This window comes from Podarcis bocagei (genome assembly GCF_964188305.1).
Source record: "Podarcis bocagei genome assembly, chromosome: 16".
Classification (NCBI taxonomy): domain Eukaryota; kingdom Metazoa; phylum Chordata; class Lepidosauria; order Squamata; family Lacertidae; genus Podarcis; species Podarcis bocagei.
In genome coordinates this window covers 43,264,782-43,287,106 of record NC_138142.1, presented here as the reverse complement: position 1 = coordinate 43,287,106, position 22,325 = coordinate 43,264,782, and the positions used below count along the sequence as shown (strand labels likewise).

The 22,325-nt window shown below is 40.8% G+C and overlaps 2 protein-coding genes across 2 annotated transcripts; both read left to right on the top strand.

Annotated features, from left to right (window-relative positions):
• Positions 1-3,217: 3,217 nt before the first annotated feature.
• On the top strand, positions 3,218-12,076 carry LOC308575590 (vomeronasal type-2 receptor 26-like; the record flags this gene model as incomplete). The annotated part of the gene is made up of 5 exons (XM_081174341.1): positions 3,218-3,294; positions 4,853-5,144; positions 6,410-7,291; positions 9,978-10,104; positions 11,175-12,076. The coding sequence occupies 5 exons, from the start codon at positions 3,218-3,220 to the stop codon at positions 12,074-12,076; spliced, it is 2,280 nt and encodes a 759-aa protein (XP_081030467.1).
• A 3,690-nt stretch (positions 12,077-15,766) lies between these two features.
• On the top strand, positions 15,767-20,790 carry LOC308575589 (vomeronasal type-2 receptor 26-like; the record flags this gene model as incomplete). The annotated part of the gene is made up of 5 exons (XM_081174340.1): positions 15,767-16,057; positions 16,354-17,235; positions 18,214-18,441; positions 18,702-18,828; positions 19,889-20,790. 5 exons carry the CDS (start codon positions 15,767-15,769, stop codon positions 20,788-20,790), a joined length of 2,430 nt encoding a protein of 809 aa, XP_081030466.1.
• Between the last annotated feature and the right edge of the window lie 1,535 nt (positions 20,791-22,325).

The following is a 22,325-nucleotide window of genomic DNA, read 5'->3' as shown; positions in this document are numbered from 1 at the left end:
AGTGTTAATGGTTTCAGAACTCACAGGGTTAAGGAGTTCTGAGTGACGTCTCTTTCCTGAGGCGTGGTCACAAACACTTACGGGAATGGTTTGACTCTGAGTGTTTCAGTCTGCCTCTGGTATGCTATGCGAGGGGGAGAATGGGCGAGCTTTCGCCAGGTCTGATTTATACTGTTATTCTACATGATTAAAGGCTAAGAAGATAAGGAATGCCTTGTGTCTGTTCTGAATTATTACCCACACGCTGCAATTGCTTTCTAACCGCTGTGATCGCTCTGCTACCGGCCAAGGAGAAGGACTTTTGGATCGGCACGGACAGTTTGCAAAGCTGCGCAAGGGAAGCGTGCCAGGCTCCATGTTTGGCCTCTCTTGGCACTCTTGGCCGGCATATCGGCATAGAAGTCCACTGCATCCTGTGACCACAATACACCCTCCCAGAAGCCATAGGATTGCATTCCAAGTGGCAATATATTGATACCAAAATAGAGAAGATCCTGAATATAAATAAAATCAGATAAATACATAAATGAACCATTCACAGCAATTCTATTCAGTCAAAACCCATCATGCTTTTCATGCATGACCCCATAAAATAAGCGCAGGGGTGGCCTAAGGTATTTTTCTTTAAAAAACGAAAAACTGCTGCATCTTCCTTTTGGCTAAACAGCATAACAACAACACATAAAATGAGCAAGAATGTTCTGACTTCCTATTTTTCTCACTTCACTTTTTAGTATCAGTGGTTGGTTGAATTCACACTACTAGAGCCTACTACACCCTGTACCCACCTGTCCATACACCTGGAGCTTTAAAAAGCTTTAACAAGCCAACAGTTCACAGTGGGCTTTCCATTCCCTGGACTCAAGGTTAACAAGACTAGGAGCAGATGTTGACAATACAAAAAAGTTCAACTAGACAGTTGGATGCAATGTAGGAAGAAAAGTGGCCCTTACTGACAGTTGAGGGGGTCACGAGAAACTGGGTATGGAGCAGGGGGTTCTGAACAGCAGCAGAACCCACTGCAAATTTCCCTTGCTGTTATAACAGCTTGATAAGCCACACTTCTCCCAGGAACATGCATATTTAAGAGATGTCCTGGTTTCCAGCATCATTTTCAACAAACTATAATGTGGGGAGAAGCTTCCTTCTGTTACCTTTGTCTAAAGCACTGGTGTGCAGTCCATAGACTAGTGCATGGGAAGGCAAACTAAGGCCCAGGGGCCGGATCCAGCCCAATCACCTTCTCAATCCAGCCTGCGGACAGTCTTGGAATCAGCATGTTTTTACATGAGGAGAATGTGTCCTTTTATTTAAAATACATCTCTGGGTTATTTGTGGGGCATAGGAATTTGTTCATATTTTTCTTCTTCAAAATATAGTCCAGCCCCCCCCACAAGGTCTGAGGGACAGTGGACCAGTCCCCTGCTGAAAAAGTTTGCTGACCCCTGGGTCACTGGTGGAACTAGCTTAGTCTCCTAAATCAGGCATGTCCAACGTGTCAATCACAATCGACCGGTCGATCATAGGATTGATTTTGGTCAATCAAGAGAGAGAGAAGCCCAGTGCGGTCCAACTGGTTCCTGAGAGAGAGAAAGGACTGGTTTATGGAGAGGGAGAGAGAGTTTATTAGATTATAACAGGCTTCCTCAACCTCAGCCCTCCAGATGTTTTTGGCCTACAACTCCCATGATCCCTAGCTAGCAGGACCAGTGGTCAGGGATGATGGGAATTGTAGTCTCAAAATATCTAGAGGGTCGAAGTTGAGGAATCCTGGTTTAGAAACTAATATAAAAATATAGTTTGACTTTTCTCACTTGTTTAGTTACTTGTCCATCTAGTAAGTATTTGGATCTGCCATGATGATATCCAAACATAACTACTGTACCTGTGAAATTAAGATTTATTATTTGTTTGTTTGTTTGTTTCATAAACTTAAATCAGGCTTCCTCAAACTCAGGCCTCCAGATGTTTTTGGCCTACAACTCCCATGATCCCTAGCTAACAGGACCTGTGGCTGAATTGACTCCCAGTTCATTGTTCCTTGATGGGCCTATATTGCACACTTGATTTGTGATTTTTCATTGGTACAAATTGGGTTGCCAATCTCAAAACATGAAAGGACTCAGTGAAGGAGGTCACCGCAGAAAAGTAAAGAAATAGAAATATTTATCCTGTCTTTCATATAAAGCCATCAGTGCCCTCTGAGTAGTTGCAAATATGCACCTAATCAGCGATATCTCCCTCAGGTTTTGGCCCTCAACTTCTTTACTTTTATTATAAAACTGACCTGCAAAGTCTTCCTAATAAAATCCTAGAAGCCTCCGTTGCTTATATGTTAATCTGAAACAATGATTTGATTTGAACTGTACAGTGGGAACTTAGGAGCAAGAATAGAGTGAGGAATCATTTAGGATACACATCACAGAGATAGCTGTAATTCACTTTAAAGTTAGTGGAAAAGAGGAGGCAAATTGTACCATTGCCAATTCTAGTACAAACAATAAATTGTGGCAGACTAATTCCATCATCGAAGTCACTATACGTCATCCTCAACTCACTGCTCAGTTGCTGTCCCACTAGGGCTGATTGACATTTCCACAACTACCATATTTTTGCATCAGCCGGCTTGCTGTGGATGATGCCACTCACCGCACAAATATTTTGCTATTCTGATTATCTCCTCTGTAATTATCCAAATTACTATGTTTGATTCAGCTGGCCAAAGCTCTGTGGCTTTCCAGAAGACAACAGGCAACCCCCCTCGAAAAAACAACTCATATTGATATGATTTTATAACCACACTGTGCCATTGCCAGATATAGTTATGGACTTGAGACAGGCAGAAATTTAATGCAGATAGTTCCACCTTTGAGTTGTGTAGGTCAGGTTCCCAACTGGCATTCAAGACATGCTTTGTTCACCTGCTAAATATTAAATATAAGCTGGACATAGGTCAAACAATATATCTTTTCAGAGCAGGCAGCCATCTAAGTCATCTTGTTCAAACTAGGCTTGCAAGGTTAACCATGCTGTAGAGTGTGTGGAGGAAATTACATCTGGCTCTCACTCCATCAGGAAGATGAGCATTGTGATGTTACTGTTGCTATTGCTACCTCGTATGACCTGCAAAGTATTAGATTATCAATGCAAAGGAAATAATCCTGGGCACATTTCACAGGAATGGTATCAACCAAGCAAAATAATCATTGGCGGAATAATGTCTCATCTCATCTTGCTTTTATCTGAACTTTCTTTCCAGATGCACCCTTCAGAGGAAGAGATTAATGCCCATCTGTAAGAAATTATTTTTCCCATGCACCCTTGAAGAGAGGTTGGCTTTTATTTTGGCTTTTATTTACGTTTTTATGTCTATGAATGATTAATTGGGTAGATTTCTGACTCATCTCTTACTCTAAAGATCCAAGGCAGGTTGCAAGAATTTTTTTTAAAAAAAATATTAAATAGATTAAAATAACTTACAGTCACAAAAATCTCTATTTCAGTTGTCAAAGGCCAGGGTGCGTCTTAAAATTTTGATTCAAATAAAATAGAAAGGTATTAATAAATGCATTTGCTGTTGGTACCTGACATTTTTTTCATTCAAAATTTATATACTGTTTGATTTTAATAAAATACAGAAAACAAACATTAAAATTGTATTTAAAATCACTTAAAACAGATATTTAAAAACATTCAAAGCTAAGTAAAGTAAACAATAAGATAAAACAGTTTTTAAGAAATGTATCTTTTGGATTAGGATTTCCAAAACCACCAACCAACCAACCAAAAATGTTCTAAGAACGCAATAGAACAAATAAAGTGAAGGTGCCCTTTACCAGATTTGAAGCAAGAACTGTCAATGAACAAAACCACCTTCTCACTGTCTTCCAAACTTCACAGGATATTTTCAGGGGGAAGAGAGCAGATGTTGGAGATTGCAAAACTGTGTGCTTATAGATTCCATGTATTTTGCTACTGTCTCCAAATTAAGTTTCTTTCAAATTAATGAAGCACACAACAATAAAGGGCATTAATAACAGGACCTTTGAGTCGTTAAATTTCTAAAAGACAATTTCACTCTTCTCCGGTTGTGTCATATAAGCTAAATCATATATGGGATGGGTATGATACCTATTAATTTATTTGCTTCCAGATTTGTTTCATTTGTTTTAAAATTACGTCTTCTTCAGGAAGATCAGTTGAAATAAAGTAAAAACAGAGGTAAAACAGAAAAACAGAAGTAAAAATGTTTCAGCAGACTTGTGTTTCTTGTGCATATTTTTAAAAAGTTGCCCATGCATTTTCCAACTACTTGCACAGAACTTTTCAGAATGAAATTTCATCATGAAGTTTGAGGTTTTCTACAGTTGTAAGAATGGACTTGTATATCATTGATCCTCTCCCCCCCCCCCCGGCATTTTTCTGCTGAAACAGCTCAGATGAAGAGTGTTGGTTTCCTTTCTTCTTCAAACCTTTCAATAACAAAAATCTATGATGAAAATGAAAATACTCTCTGGGTTGAGAATGTTGAATTGTAGGAAGGCGTTGCCTCAACCATTTCTGGTATGTGTCAGACACACACACAGACACACACACCAACAAAAATGGTTCCATTTGGGCAATCTGGCTCCTGGACCAAAGCAATTTGCCAGCTCTCATGAACAGGTACACACCCCACCCCACTTTGGATCAATGGCAAGAGAATGTATCATAGGCGAAACTATATTTGATGGATCTCACCTTCATGTTATAGTATCTGCAGCTCAGCACCGGCGAGTTAAAGTTGAACACTACATGGATAACATATTGATTTCTCCCTTTAATGATGAACATGTATATCTCTATTTTGCAGGATGGTCCCAAAATTTTATCAGCACATCCTGGCCTTGGCATTCGCCATAAAAGAGATCAACGAGTTTCCCAATGTCTTGCACAACACCACTATTGGGTTGCACATTGACGATAGCTACTACAATGCAAGGATGACCTACCGTACCACTCTGGAACTGCTCTTCAAATCACCCCATTTTCTCCCAAATTACAAATGTGGCAGCAGAACACAACTAATGGGAGTCATTGGTGGACTTAGGTCTGATACCTCCTCACAGATGGCAGATGTCTTGGGACGTTACAAGATTCCACAGGTGAGGAGTTCATGGGGAAGTATTTTCAAAATGATGAATATTTTATTTTTAGATTTATATTCCATTTTTTTGCACAGTCTGTGCAATGGTTTATAATAAAACTAGTAAATAAAGGGGCAGATGGGGATTGTCAACCTGGGAAGGTAGCCCATATTCAAAACAAACAAACAAAAACATCTTGCTCTGCTTTCCTTTGGACCACAACAGCATGGCCAAGAGGAGGGTCTTGTCATCTAGGCAGCCCAGGACCTCCATAAGAGCCAGTGTGGTGTAGTGGTTAAGAGCGGTAGTCTTGCAATCTGGGGAACCGGGTTCGCGTCTCCGCTCCTCCACATGCAGCTGCTGGGTGACCTTGGACCAGTCACACTTCTTTGAAGTCTCTCAGCCCCACTCACCTCACAGAGTGTTGGTTGTGGGGGAGGAAGGGAAAGGAGAATGTTAGCCGCTTTGAGACTCCTTCGAGTAGTGATAGAGCGGGGTATCAAATCCAAACTCTAAACTCTAAATATACACTGCCCAGGCTTGCACCCTGGGGAGGTCACTTTGGTGTTGCTAACACAGTGGTTTGGCTTCAACCCCTTGTCTCTCAAGGAAGATGGATGCCAACAAGTAAACCAAAATCTATCAGAAGCTCAATCCGTAAACAACAATCACTAATAACAAAACTCTCCTACAAATGCCCTCAGAAAATGTGTGTTGTGAGTAAGAGGATGGATTGAGGTCAATAAATACATGAAATCATGTAGGAGATGAGGAATGTGGTAGGGTAGTTAAACTGATCATGGAGCTGGAGGACAGTCTTATTAGAATAGCCTGCTTGCCTCACCTAGGAGGTAACATGGCAATAAGTCTGATTCTGAATGCCCAGGTGGTATTCCACCCCCCCCCCTCCAAGAACTCTCTAGCTCTCTTGGCTGCTTGACTAATGATTAGCTTGCCACTCTCCTTCATGCTTTCATAATTTCCTGAGTAGATTATTGCAATAAAATCTGTTTGGGACTGCTATTGAACAAATATACAGAACTCACAGGCTGGACACCAGTCTGATGTTTGTTTAGAGGTGCACACTACGTAGAATGGAACATTGTGTCCATATTTGTTTCTGGGTGCAGTTCCAACTACTGACTCTGGCCTTGGAAATAATAAAAAATATGCATCTAGAATTTATTGCAAGAATAAAACCATGAAATGATAAGTGTTGGACAGCAGTGATTCCTTACAGAGTCTTCAGATAAATACCTGTCTATTACTTTTTTATATTTTAGTTTTCTTATGGCTCATTTCATCCAGCAGTGAATGATCACACTGGGTTCCCCTCCTTTTACCGCATGGTTCCCAATGAATCTCTTCAGTACCAAGGAATTGTCCAGTTACTTCTGCATTTCCAATGGAAATGGATTGGTTTGATGAGTTTTGATGATGATGGGGGAGAGCATTTCCTGCAGACTATAGAAGCCATGCTTTCCGAGAGTGGCATCTGCTCAGCTTTCACAAACAAAGTTCCAGCTAATATCCGTATATTGGAAATGGGTGATATGAACAAATACATATTGGAAAGTATTCCTATTTTCAGGGACAGCAAAGCCAATGCAATCGTTATATATGGGAAAACGTCAAACCTCAGGTGGTTGGCTGCCATTATCTTTGGGATCAAAGAGTCGCTTGCCGGTAATCTTTACTACAATGCAAAGGCACCTTTTGGGAAAGTATGGATTACGACAGCCCAGATTGATTTAGCACTCTTTCTATTCCAAAGAAACTGGGATATCCAGGTGTTCCACGGAGCCATCTCCTTCACAATTCCTTCAAAAGACATTCCAGGTTTCCAAACATTTGTTCAGAGTGTGAGTCCTACCCAACCGAAAGGGGATGGCTTCATCAAAGATTTCTGGGAGCAAGCGTTTGACTGCTTTGTTTTAAATTCTGGTGGCTCTACAGATATTGATGGAGCGTGTACTGGTGAGGAGAAGCTGGAGAACCTTCCTGCACAATTTTTTCAGTTGAAGATGACAGGCCATAGCTATAGTATCTATAATGCTGTTTATGCTGTAGTCCATGCCTTGCGTGTCAAATATTCAGCTAGCTCCAACCACAGAAAAATTGAGAGTAGAGGCAAGCTGCATTCTTGGCAAGTGGAGCCCTGGCAGGTAAATGCCTCCACACTCACAAACATCTATGACTTGGGCTAGAGCATTATAGTGACACATAGAATAGTATGCATGGATTTAGTTTTTAGCTCTCTTCAAAAAAATAGGTCCAAGCAGCTAGTCAGACTCATCACATCAATTTCCTTTCTGTAGTTTCCATATATTGTTTAGACCAGTGGTGTCCAAACTTTTTTCAAAGAGGGGCCGATTTGATGAAGTGAAGGGCCGTGGGGCCAACCAAAGTTGTTGACCTTTTGGGGGGAGTTGGAGCTGTTGAGCTTCTTTTAGGATTGAAGTTGTTAAAGTTTTTTTAAGATTTTACCCCAGGAAATAAACTGCCACAGGGGCCAGATTAAACCGGCTGGCGGGCCAGATTAGGCCCCTGAAACGGACTTTGGACATGCCTGGTTTAGACAAACCTGCTCAGGTCCTTAGAAAGTTAAGGTAATTTGAATCTGTTTCTGTATTTTAACTTTAGTGTGTTTTGAAGTTGGGTGGTAATTTTTCCTTGATTTCCTTGTCTCATCTTTTTGTAAACTGCTTTGCATATGCCCACTTTTGCCACCTAGCTCTCCTGCCACTGGCAACGTATCCCCAGGAAGGTGTTCCCGCAAAATGACACAGCTCTCAGACCGGGAAAAACCCAGCTATTGTGTATTACTTTGTTCTAACCTAAGGAAATTTAATTAGCCCCAATTAATTTACTAGGATATATTTCTGAACAGATATGCTTAGCATGAGCTGGAAATGGTTTGCGTATATCTTGCTGAGAATATTCTGTTTCTTATGGGGCTCTCTGTTCTATTTCTCTCCTCGTGTAGCTCCATTCATTGCTTAGGAACAACCCACTCAACAACACTGTTGGAGATGAAATTATGTTCAATGAACATGGGGAATTTGTAGCTGGATTTGATGTTACAAACATAGTCACTTTCCCAAACAATTCCTATGTCAGAATCAAAGTGGGAAGGCTGGATCCTCAGGCTGCTCCGGACAAAGCACTCACCATCAACGAGGAGGAACTTGAGTGGCACAGAGACTTGTCTCAGGTGCAGAGCATTGGCAGAGCATCTCGTATGAGATCATTGACATCCATCCATGGGCTGGCATCCGTTTAAAATAAATGGATACAAATTTTGTTTCATACAATCAATGACATTCATTGGCTTGGCATAATATTAGCACATACTTCCAGTTAATAAATAACAATGTATCTTGAATAAGGGTGGTAATTTGTTGGTTTGTTTTTGAACTCAGAGTAATTTTGTATTCTGTCCATCACCTTGTTGGTTTGTTTTTTTTAAATAGAAAAAGGCAGCCTACAATTATACACAAGCGCACAAACAAATATATAATGAGTGATATCATTACTAGAGAAATGCCACCCTAAGGAAGAAATTCATTGGGAAAACTCTTTAATTATTTATTAAAATGCAAGTGGTACCTGAGGTTACAGACTACACTAACCCAGCAATAGTACCTCGGGTTAAGAACTTTGCTTCAGGATAAGAACATAAATTGTGTGGTGGCAGCAGTGGGAGGCCCCATTCGCTAAAGTGGTACTTCAGGTTAAGAACAGTTTCAGGTTAAGAACAGACTTCCAGAACGAATTAAGTTCTTAACCTGAGGTACCACTGTATACCTCAATTTCACTGAAAATAACTGAAGTTTATATATACAGAATTATATATACAGAATAAAAACCATCATGCCGTCACCATCATCACTTCAGAAACCATTACAGAAAGCGTCCGAATAAAAGTTTTCAGTATGCATTTAAAGGGCAATATAGAAGCTGCATTCTGAATCTCCATTGGAAGAGTGTTCTACAAGGCTGGGCCAATGGCACTCAATTTCTTGTCAGTGTCATCTGAATCAATGTGGGGGACAACCAGTGACACCGTCAGGAATGAGCCAGCTCCTAGTGGAACGTTAGAGCCTGCGACAGAACAGAGAGGCTCATATTTGACTCCTTCGAGCATTGGAGCGCAGCCAAAGCTCTCAGGAAATTCAAACAGGAGCGAATAGAGACATGGGTAGCCTGTCAGAAAAGGAAGAGGCTGGAGCTAATCCAATAAGTGTGGAGAATCGGCGAAGGGGTGGGCTGTTAGACAAGAGACGTAAGGTACATGAGTTCAATATCTTCTGTCATCATAGGAAGGATTCTTCAGAAGGGTCATCTTGAGTAATGATACCGGAGGCTTTGTTAGAGCCACCCGGAGCTATCTGTTTGTTTTTGCAATAAATCCTCCTTTTTAATTACCTATGCTTACTGTGTTATGAAGCTGAGAACTGGGACTTCTGAAAGACTCTGAGCTGGGATATATTTGTTCAGGAAGTCCCTAGACCTGGACTTTGAACCTGGCTTCGTAGCAAACAGGAAGCCACTGCAGAAGATTGGTGCTGGTGGCTAAGAGATTGTAGATATTTTAGCCCATCTTGTCTTGCTATTTCTAATCCCCCCCCTTTTTGTTACTTTCTAGTTATTGAAAAAAATATAGTACAGGGTTTGCCATGGACAGAGATTTCTTTATCATGTTTTCCTCTTATTCCAATAGTAAGCATTGCCCACACTCTCTGCACTGTTTCTGTAGTCAAATATGTTAATGTTTAAAATTAACCAATCCTTCTTTATAAAATAAAAACAATTAATTCCATGGAAAATTATTCCTTTGCCAATGTATAGGTGCCTCCATTCTCCTTATGCAATGATAAATGCTATCCTGGGTACAGCAGAAAAAAGAAGGAGGGGATGAAATTTTGTTGCTACGACTGCTATCCATGCCCAGAGGAAATGATCTCAACACAGGAAGGTAGGAGGCATGTTTAAATATTTCTAATGAAAAGTATAGACAGTTCTTGGAGGCGCATGCATGAGATTTAGCCTGTACATTATTTTCAATAGTGTTTTCATGGATGGGAAGGAGATGGAAAAGTTGCTTCAGCAAAAAAAAAAAAAAAAAAAAAACCCCAACAGCATATTGTATGACCCTTTAATAATGTTTGAAACAACTGATCATTTGTTGAAATCTTGGAACTCTACCAAAAAGAGGGGGGAAGGGGAGAAAATCATAAATCTGCACAATAGAAAGCTGGATCACTATGGCTGAATTAACCCAAAGGAGCCAGGCAAGGGGTCTAGTGAGCTTTTGACGCTGCCTAAAGCAATGAGAATAGGGACACAGGTAGCGCTGTGGGTTAAACCACAGAGCCTAGGTCTTGCCGATCAGAAGGTCGGCAGTTCGAATCCCCGTGATGGAGTGAGCTCCCGTTGCTCGGTCCCTGCTCCTGCCAACCTAGCAGTTCGAAAGCACACCAGTGCAAGTAGATAAATAGGTACCGCTCCGGCAAGAAGGTAAACGGCATTTCCGTGTGCTGCTCTGGTTTGCCAGAAGTGGCTTAGTCCTGCTGGCCACATGACCTGGAAGCTGTACGCCGGCTCCCTCGGCCAGTAAAGCGAGATGAGCGCCACAACCCCAGAGTCGGTCACGACTGGACCTAATGGCCAGCGGTCCCTTTACCTTTTAAAGCACTGACAAAGATGGGGAATAGTAATAGTTATATGTCTATATATATATACTGTATGTTATATACTGTAAAAGGAAAGGGAAGGCTCGGGAAATCTCAATTGAAATCAACCCCTTTTCCCTATCTCCAAATAGTCTGCCACACCACAAGTCTTACTTTACTCAATAAGGTTAAAGAACCCCGGCAAACCGCATGTTCCTTATGCAGAATGAATGAGAATTAATCCCTGGAAACAATTACCAAGACCAAATACTGATTTAGGTGGACTCATAGAAACTTGGTTCTGATTACTGATGTTTAAAATATACATACACACACACACACACACACACACACACACATCCTTTTCTTTCAGATTTAGATTACTGTACCAGATGCCCCGAAGATCACTTCCCTAATAATCATAGAGATCACTGCATCCCCAAGATTCAAAGTTTTCTTTCTTTTGAAGATACTTTGGGCATTGCTTTGACTTCTCTGTCTCTTCTCTTTGCCCTGATCACAGCTCTGGTGCTGACAGTCTTCATCAAGCAGCGGGACACTCCCATCGTCAAAGCCAACAATCGGAGCCTCACCTACCTTCTCCTTGCCTCTCTCCTCCTTTGCTTCCTCTGCGCTTTGCTATTCATCGGACAACCCAAGAAAATCACCTGCCTCCTCAGACAAACAGCTTTTGGCATCATCTTTTCGATTGCTGTCTCTTCCGTTTTGGCTAAGACTATTACAGTGGTTGTGGCTTTCATGGCCTCCAAGCCAGGAAACATTTTCCGGAAATGGGTGGGGAAAAGATTGGCACATTCTGTCGTATTGTGTTGCTCCCTCGTTCAAGTCGCCATTTGTGCTCTTTGGCTAGGTTTTTCTCCCCCATTCCCAGATTTGGACAGTCACTCAGTGTATGGAGAAATCATAACTGAATGTAATGAAGGGTCAGTCACCATGTTCTACTGTGTCCTGGGTTATATGGGCTTTCTAGCCACTGTCAGCTTCACGGTGGCTTTCCTTGCTAGGAAGCTGCCAGACAGTTTCAATGAAGCCAAGTTCATCACTTTCAGCATGTTGGTCTTCTGCAGTGTGTGGCTGTCCTTTGTTCCAACTTACCTGAGCACCAAGGGGAAATACATGGTGGCCGTGGAGGTCTTCTCCATCCTGTCATCTGGCTCAGGTTTACTGAGCTGCATCTTTACTCCTAAATGCTACATTATTGTTTTTAGGCCTGATCTGAACAAAAAGGAGCAGTTAATACGGAGAAAACTTTAACGTTTCTAATATTCAAATCATTTTCTTCATTTTAATTTGTTTTCTGTGAAAGTCAGCTTTCCTGTGCAATGTCTGATTTTGGACCATCCTTTTGAAACATTTGAAGCATTCTTCTCACATACCCAAAACAAACAGCCAGTGAAATTTATGTAGAATGGAACCTTCATATGCATTTTTGAGTAATGCCTTCCTCAGTATTGAATTTTGTTCCTGTTTGCTTGGTGAAGTATAGTAAATTGTAGAATTTGGAAGTAAAATGTTGAACAGACTAATCCATAGTGTCCTTATTTCCCCATTCTTATTTTTTTGTGTATATGTGAGACTTTAACTACAAAATTGCACTTGTGGTTTAGAGCCACAACAGCCATTTCGTGTCTTGCCAGCCCTCTATTGGAAGCCATTTTGTATCGTGTGAAGCATACAATGGTTGTTATTTTGTAATTTGTTCTTATATACATTCTCAAAATCATAGTTCCTTGGCTCATAGCTTATAGCTCACATTCCATGTACTTTTATCAGTACAAAATCTATGAATAAAAGCCTAGAGGACTCCAGTGATCATATATCACTCAAAAATACATATTAATTTGATATGAGGAATTATCTTGTGATAACCAGTGGAAACTGAGGACAAGGAAGAGGGCAGGATGTGTGGGAAATGACACACCACCAAGGGTGCATTGCTGTTTGCCATAATGCCATTGGAGAGCAGGAGTTCAACTGTAACTTTGGCAAATCTAATAGAAATATCCCTGTATCCAGACCTTTTCTATCCTTGTGGTCACTATGGGTCACTTTCAAGTCACCACTCAGCTGAAGACGAACTAGAGAGCTGAAGAAGTTTGATGTGACATCTCACAAACATGTTTGAATCAGCCGGTAGTGATGTTACCCTGTAATTACCCAAATTACTGTATTTTATTCAGCTGGCCAACTCTGCAGAGACTTTTCAGTGGGGCGGTGGCGCAGAAAATAAGCATGCCTGAAAGGACTTTATATCACCTCACTGTAAAATTGCCAGCTACAGGTAGGGGGATTGGAGAGAGGCAAGGCTTGAGATCTAACAGGTCAAGAGTCAGATTATTGTCTTGCAATTGATGTGAAGGGACATTTCCCCTCTCGATGATAAATGCAAGGTAGATACGAGATACAGGTCCCTAAAAGTGTATTTTCGAAAGAGACCGGCAGCAGAGCTAATTTGTTCAATCCAAGTTAGCAATAATAACTATACCCTAGAGCATCAGAAAGAAATCTCAGTTCAGAGCTTCCTATGGCCATCAGGATGAGATTTGAGATGTTGTTCTTGCTGTTGCTACCACATACGGCTTGCAAAGTAGAAAATTTCAACTGCACTGGGAATGATCCAGTACATATTCCGCATGAATGGTACCAGTCAAGTGAAATCCACATTGGAGGAATAATGTCTCATATCTACTTCCTTTTAACTGATGTCGATTTCCTGAAACACCCTTTGGAGGAGGAGATTGCTGTCCAACTGTAAGAAATTATTTTTCCCACACACCATAAAAGTGAGCTTTGCTTTGATTTTGGTGTTTATATCCTTTTAGAATCACCAAAGGTTGGTTTATATTGAACAGTATCAATTGTTGTGACTGAGTGAATGTTCCTAAGGACCAGAAGACATTAACTAGATATTTCATTGTTCTAAAAACCCATTTGAATCATTAAAATATTTTGAGATGATTTCACTCAGCTGAGGTGATAGGCTTGCTTGCTGAGGCTTCCCATTTAAGCAAAGAAGCAGCATGTTTTTTTCCCCTTATTGGTTTGTTACTCTCTCTTTTTAAAATTTGTACAAAACAGGTCAATGATCAACAATGTGCTGCTTTTTAAGAGATCTCCATTTTCCCCCACCTGGAAATATCTCAGTAAATAAGTTAAAGAAGTGCTTTAAAAATCAGTCTGTATCTTTAATTAACTTCTTCTATCAGTTTTTGTCTGAGCAAACATACATTGAATTGCCACAATCCTTCCCTTTACTGAAATTGCTGGTGGAGAAGAAGAGCATAGCTGCTGATTGGCTGCAACAACTTGAGTTTATGGTGCCCTTCAGGACCACTTGAGTGTGAGGCTGATGTTTGTGTCTGCTTTCCAGGGCAGGCGCACCCATGAGGCAAGGTGAGGTAACTTCCTCAGATGGCAGGATCCACAGTGGCAGAAGATCCTGATGTAGATATTTATTCCCCACTTGTTCCTGGTGCAGATCTTCACTCATCCCTTCTTCCCTGGCAGGGAAGGTGTGTGTGCCATTTTATGGTTCACCTAGATGCCAAAATCTCTTGAGCCAGCTCTGTCACTACCAGTGCTGACTGGTTATTTATCAGGAGCTGGGATTGAGTGGGTGAAAGTAGTATTATAGCTTCCCCAGTCCAGGTGACAGCCTGCTCTGAACTGACCCTTTCTCAGGTGAAAGATGGGAGAGATGTATTGAATGGTCCAGCGACTGTGGGGCAATGAACCCATTAGAGCTTCAGGGATGTGGAGATGGTCTTATATGCATATGCTTGGTAGCCATTCTTTGTAAGTTCTAATATTGTTCAGTATGTGTTTTTTATTTATGACTGCTTCGGTTACAAAGGTAATGTATAAATATATAAATTTTAAAAATAAAAAAAATTGTCCAGTAACACCTTAGAGACCAATTAAGTTTGTTCTTGGCATGAGCTTTCAGGTGCATGCACACTTCTTCAGATACACTGAAACAGAAGTCACCAGACCCTTATGTATGGTGAGAGGGTGGTGAGGGGTATTACTCAGAAGGGGGGTGGGAATGGGTGATTGGCTGAAGTACCACTGTACCTGTTTTGTTATTTTGCATATTTCTTGAAGGACTGATGTCCAAAAGGATTGAATCCCACCACATCTGTAGGTATGTTCCTGTAGTGGTGCAACCTCCCCTGCATTTAGGTGAAGTTCCTGGCTGTGTCAGCACCTGCTTCCGAGGTGTTAGGTACCATCTATGAAGTAGTTGCAAAGTGAGTTTCCTTCTTTTGGCTGAGATGGCCTTAAAGGGTGGTTTAGACCACAGTTTAGATCATTTGGTAGGGTTTATTTCGTAACCTATATCATGTTCCCATTGGTTTTTAATTGTGGTGAGGGATCTTGGAGTTATCTTTTGTATAGTGTGGATACCATCCCCTTGCTGTGTTACTCTGTTGTCAGGAGAGGTTTTTCAAAGGTTGTCAGAGGCCTAAGGGCTGCTGCTATGATTGGTGGATTATTTTAGAAGCCGTGTAGTTGTTGTTGGGTCAGCTAGGGTATTTGAGTGTCTGCTAGTTTGTCTTGTATTTCTTGTGTTGATATAGGTTTTTCATTTTTGTAGAAGTCTGTTAGGCGGTGTAAGCCTTTGGCTTGCCATATTTTTGTTTGGAAGCTTTGGGCTACATGGTGGAATAGTGGGTAATTTTTTAAAAAAACAAAACACTTCAACACTTCTTCAGAGGGTAAGTGTTCTATTAAAATAAATAATAAAGAAAGCAATCCAGTAAAAGTGAGCCAATGTCAATTTCATTTTCTGTCCAACAAAATGTATTTACCACATCCATCTTCTGGGAATTGTAGCTTTTCCTTTTCACTGGACAGCTAAATTATCTTAAAACCAGAGTGGAACCCTATTTTAATGTACTGTTGATTTTTCTCCTAAGAAAAGCTTGTAAATCTGTTTCCAGGATGGTGCCAAAATTCTACCAGCACATCCTGGCCTTGGCATTTGCTGTACATGAGATCAACGAGAATTCCAACATCTTGCCCAATGTCACTCTTGGGTTCCACATCTATGATAGCTACTATGATGCAAGGATGACCTACCGCACCACACTGGATCTTATTTTCAAATTCCATCAGTTTTTCCCCAACTACAAATGTGACACCCAGACACATCTAATGGGCATCGTTGGTGGACTTAGATCTGATATATCCTCACAGATGGCAGATATTTTAGGACTTTACAAGATTCCACAGGTAGGATCAATGTGTTGCATTCATAGGGGATAATAAAATCTTCTTTTCCTGGAAGGGGTCTAAGGGCACACCCACACTTCTGTTTGTGCCTCGATTTCTTGGCAGAGGACTGTGACTTCCAGGAACAGATCCAATTAAATGATATCGTCCAGGTTTTAGATCTGGTGTTCAGATGGATATTGTCTTGCTTCTTTGGACCAATAGTTTGCTGTGGAAAAGAGGCAGAGGGGAAATACAACCTGGCTTATTCTTCAGGATTCTATCACAGTTAAAATCTGTTTCTTTCTTTGTTCTAGTTTTCATATGGCTCATTTCAACCAGCAGTGAATGATCAAGTAGCTTTCCCTTCCTTTTACCGCATGGTCCCCAATGAAGCCCTCCAGTACCAAGGAATTGTTGAGCTACTAGTGCATTTTAGATGGAAATGGGTTGGGCTGATGACTTTTGATGATGCTGGTGGAGAACATTTCTTGCAGGTCATGGAAGCAATCTTTTCCAAGAATGGAATCTGTTCAGCCTTCACAAATAAAGTTCCAATTTATTTGAGAATATTGGAAATGGGTGAAATGAACAAATACATTATGAAGAGCGTGCCAGTTTTCAAGAACAGCAAAGCCAATGTGATTGTTCTATATGGAGAAACTGCAAATATTAGATGGTTGGCAGCCATTATCTTGGGGGTAAAGAAGTCTCTAGCAGCTGAGTCTCAGTACAATGAGACTGCATCTTTTGGGAAAGTATGGATTACAACAGCCCAGATTGATTTTGCACTCTTTATATTACAAAAAACCTGGGATATCCAAATGTTCCATGGTGCTATTTCTTTCACAATTCCTTCAAATGAGGTTCAAGGATTCCAAAAATATATTCAAACTTTAAAACCTACTCAATCCAAAGGAGATGGTTTCATCAAAGATTTCTGGGAACAAGCATTTGACTGCTTTGTTCCAGGTTCTGATGGCTTCACAGATATTGATGGAGCATGTAGTGGTGAGGAGAAGCTGGAGAGCCTTCCTGGGCAATTTTTTCAATTAAGCATGACAGGTCACAGCTACAGTATCTATAATGCTGTCTATGCTGTGGCACATGCTTTACGGATCATGCGTTCATACAGATTAAATTACAGACAAATGGAAAATGGAGGCGAGCTGCATCCTTGGAAAGTGGAACCCTGGAAGGTAATGCCTCTGAAATCCATTTAGAACATGTGTCTAAACCCTTGGTCCCGCTCATCAATTTCAATCCTCCCTAGAAATATTTAGGGTAGGTTTTTGTTTTGTTTTTATATTAAAAAATATCTATTTTCAGGGAGAGTGGAGTTTTGGGGGAGGGTGATGGAAGATTTTGCCACTTTTGGTGAAGTGACATGGGTTCACATGTTGCACCTCACACTTGGTACTATAAGTGAGATGCTGTCCCTTACCATAACCCTTTAACTGAAAAACAGTTGCATACATATAACTGATTGGTGGAACAATGTGGTATGAAATACAGGATAGAACACTTTTTATCATGAAAGTTATGTACAACATAGACCCAAACAGCATCAAAAACCTGCTGTGATGGGTTAATGTCTGTATCCATTCATTCCTGGAAGGAACCCAATGTAGACTTCCAGTTTCAAGTTTGACTGCAGCCAGCAGCAGAGTTAGCAGCTCCTTCTAAGCAACTGTGAAATTTAGATCACTTTTAACAGCCAAGTGCAGGACTATAGACTGGCTTGTTATTGAAGAAATATTCATGAATATAGGCAATGTTGTTCATTTTTCACACTCCCACCACACTTGAAGGAAAGTGTCCTTGTGACTGCAAGCTCTCGTACAGTGGCGGGGTGTCCAGAGTAATGTTTTTGAAAATAATTGACGTCTTGGTATTTTCTCATGCCAGTGTGGTGTAGTGGTTAAGAGCGGTGGACTTGTAATCTGGGGAACCGGGTTCACTTCCCCGCTCCTCCACATGCAGCTGCTGGGTGACCTTGGGCTATTCACACTTCTCTGAAGTCTCTCAGCCTCACTCACCTCACAGAGTGTTTGTTGTGGGGGAGGAAGGGAAAGGAGATTGTTAGTCACTTTGAGACTCCTTGGCGTAGTGATAAAGCGGGATATCAAATCCAAGCCCTTCTTCTTCTTCTCAGTTCTTTTTCTCTCCCCATCCAGAGTCATTCATTGTTTAAAGACATTTTATTCAACAACAGTGCTGGTGATGAAATTATGTTTAATGAACACAGAGAAATCGTAGCTGGATTTGACATTACCAGCTTGGTCACTTTCCCAAATAACTCTTATGTCAAAGTCAAAGTGGGAAGGCTGGATCCTCAAGCTCCCCCTGGTGAAGTGCTCACTATTAATGAAGAGAGACTTGAATGGCACAGAGAATTGTCTCAGGTGTGGAAAATTCTCACTTTATGATAACTTTCATAGTAACTGGATGGCTGAGGCGGCATCAGATTTCCTCCTTCATTGTAGTGGAGTAGGCCCACCCCCACCTAAAGACTTGGTACAGCATTCCTCACACTGAATTTGCCATTTGTGCAATCACAGATATTAATATTTCATTTCATCAGCCCTTTGTTTATCGCTTATTATTTGGAAGAGAAAGGAAATCCAAACAATTAATGCTAAATCCTTCCTTTGTTCAAGAATAGGTACCTCCATTCTCTTTATGTAATGATCAGTGCTATGCTGGCTACAGCAGGAAAAAAAAGGAGGGAAAGAAATTTTGTTGCTATGACTGTTCTCCATGTCCAGAAGATATGATTTCGAACCAGGAGGGTAGGAGAAATATTTCTAAGAAATATGTTTGTCATGAAAAGTATGGAAAGTAGTAGAACATATATGTGTAAACAATCACCATTTTTGAGTTCTTCAGATTTAGCTGCTGCCACTTGCAGAATATTCTCGTTTGTGGTTAGAGTAATAACGTCTAATTTGGGAGGGAGTAAACAATAGCCTGGAGCATGCAAGAACATTCATTATTAATTAGAAATTGTCAACAAGATAGATTTTATTTATTTCTCTGTACAATTCTTCCAATGGGTTGCATAGCTGTAGAGTATTTATCTTTAACAATCCTTGACCCTGTTTTATGTTTTGTACTCAATTAAATAATTTATTTATTTTTATTTCCACCTTCAAAAAAATGATTAAAAAATTACACACACAAACCCCCAAGCTCAACAACAATAATATAACTACCTGCAAAGAAACCTAACAGGTAAACACAGTGAGCTTCCGAATCTTCACACCATGCATAATCCAAACACTCTAGTGTCCTCCTTCCCATGTCTTTTTTTCTTTGAAGTTAAAAGCTGCAATTGTAACATTCCTCAAAAAGGAGTTGTTCCAACCCTCTGAACATTTTGCTTGTCCCTTTCAGAAACTTTTCCAGCACCACATTAGTATTCCAAGAGTGGTCACTCTATAGATTTATATAATGACGCTAACTGGTTTCCTCCCAATAATTTCCCTAACACTCCTTAACACACAGCTGCCACATAATAGGTTAGATTCTTCATCAAGCTATCCTCCACAATTTAAAGATCTCACTACTATTCAATAACCACCAGATCCAACTGAATTTCTGAATATGTGAAATTAGGATTTTTGCTGCAGTTTACACCTGCTAATGCTGAATTTCATTTGCCATTTTGATGTCCATTCACTCAATAGATTTATTTTCTCACTTCAGTGCTGGATAAAGGTTACTAGTGGACAATGCTGAACCCAGAAGATTTAAACACTGGATTTAGGTGGATTTTTTAGAAAAGTGGCTCTTATAAGAGAGAACAATTATGGACATTTTTACCGTATGCATATTATATTTCTCTTACAGACATGGATTACTGTATCAGATGCCCCGAAGATCACTTCCCTAATAATTGTAGAGATCACTGCATCCCCAAGATTCAAAGTTTTCTTTCTTTTGAAGATACTTTGGGCATTACTTTGACTTCTCTGGCTCTTCTCTTTGCCCTGATCACAGCTCTGGTGCTGGCAGTCTTCATCAAGCAGCGGGACACTCCCATCGTCAAAGCCAACAATCGGAGCCTCACCTACCTTCTCCTTGCCTCTCTCCTCCTTTGCTTCCTCTGCGCTTTGCTATTCATCGGACAACCCAAGAAAATCACCTGCCTCCTCAGACAAACAGCTTTTGGCATCATCTTTTCGATTGCTGTCTCTTCCGTTTTGGCTAAGACTATTACAGTGGTTGTGGCTTTCATGGCCTCCAAGCCAGGAAACATTTTCCGGAAATGGGTGGGGAAAAGATTGGCACATTCTGTCGTATTGTGTTGCTCCCTCGTTCAAGTCGCCGTTTGTGCTCTTTGGCTGGGTTTTTCTCCCCCATTCCCAGATTTGGACAGTCACTCAGTGTATGGAGAAATCATAATTGAATGTAATGAAGGGTCAGTCACCATGTTCTACTGTGTCCTGGGTTATATGGGCTTTCTAGCCACTGTCAGCTTCACGGTGGCTTTCCTTGCTAGGAAGCTGCCAGACAGTTTCAATGAAGCCAAGTTCATTACTTTCAGCATGTTGGTCTTCTGCAGTGTGTGGCTGTCCTTTGTTCCAACTTACCTGAGCACCAAGGGGAAATACATGGTGGCCGTGGAGGTCTTCTCCATCCTGTCATCTGGCTTAGGTTTACTGAGCTGTATCTTTGCTCCTAAATGCTACATTATTGTTTTTAGGCCTGATCTGAACAAAAAGGAGCAGTTAATACGGAGAAAACATTAACGTTTCAAATATTCAACCTATTTCCTTCATTTCTATTTTTGTTTCCTCTAAAATATCAGATAAATTCATATGTGGCTTTATACAAAGCATGATTCTGTGCTATCATGATGAAACCTTTGATCTACTCTCCTCACATGCATGAAAGAAAGAAAGAGTTGAAATGACGATTTAAAATGTTTACCATGCCACAAAATTTTCCTTGCAACAAAACACTTGTAGGGTGGAGTTTATTGTACCTTTATTGAGATTATTAAGTGGTGTACAATATATATAAAAAACCCCTATATCACCGGGGAAAATTTATAACTAATAATAAAACTGCATATAAAAACAGATCTGTAATTGTATCCTTTTTCATGTCATCTACGCTCAACACCTCATGACAGAGCTAGCTGGATACATTCACACTTAATCATTAGACTTCCAGAGTTCAACTCTGTGCTCGGTTTGTAGGGCATGAGACTTATAACCTCAGGTTCATGGGTTCAACCCCACTTTGGGCATAAGATTCCTGCGTTGCAGTGGTTGGACTAGCTTATCCTCATGGTCTTTTCCAACTCTATGATTCTGTGGGAACAAGAATTCCTACAGATGAGACAGGCTTTCATCTTATGGATCAGGGAAAGCCTGCACAAAATCACAGGGTTGTTGCTGCTGCTGCTGCTGCTGCTGCGTGTTCTTTACAAGATTTCAGTACATTCTCATACCCCCAAACACCCTAACAGAGACATATAGAAGAGGAGGAGGAGGAGTTTGGATTTGATATCCTGCTTTATCACTACCCGAAGGAGTCTCAAAGAAGCTAACATTCTTCTTTCCCTTCCTCCCCCACAACAAACACTCTGTGAGGTGAGTGAGGCTGAGAGACTTCAGAGAAGTGTGACTAGCCCAAGGTCACCCAGCAGCTGCATGTGGAGGAGCGGGGAAGTGAACCCGGTTCACCAGATTACGAGTCCACCGCTCTTAACCACTACACCACACTGGAGTGAGAAAATACCAAGACGTTGATTATTTTCAAAAACATTACTCTGTGACACCCCACCATTGTACTGGAGAGCTTGCAGTCACAAGGACACTTTCCTTCATGTGTGGTGGGAGTGTGAAAAATTAACAACTTACTGACTATATTCATGAATAGAGCATATAGACAATATAGGGACAGAAAAACCTTATAACTATTAAAATAGAGTGTGTTTTTTGCTGCTCATAGATCTGCATTGCTGTGCTACGGAGACATGACTGAAAGCTTAGTGTGATAGGAGCCCAAGGCTTTAAGGTTTTACTCTTGAAGGATCACATTGCTGTACAGATTGATACTCAGGTGACCTCCAAGGAATCAAAAGGTTTGTGTCTCTTTTGTGGGAAATATATACTTGTGTAGCAAGGCATCCCCTCAACACTCTTCCGTCCTCCCCAATTCTAAGAATAAGAGACATGACAACCAATATTTTTGTGAAATCAGACTGCAACTTTATTGACAACAGATGTAAGATGTTTGCCCTAAGCAGGAAGGGCTGGAGAGACGGAAAGTTCCT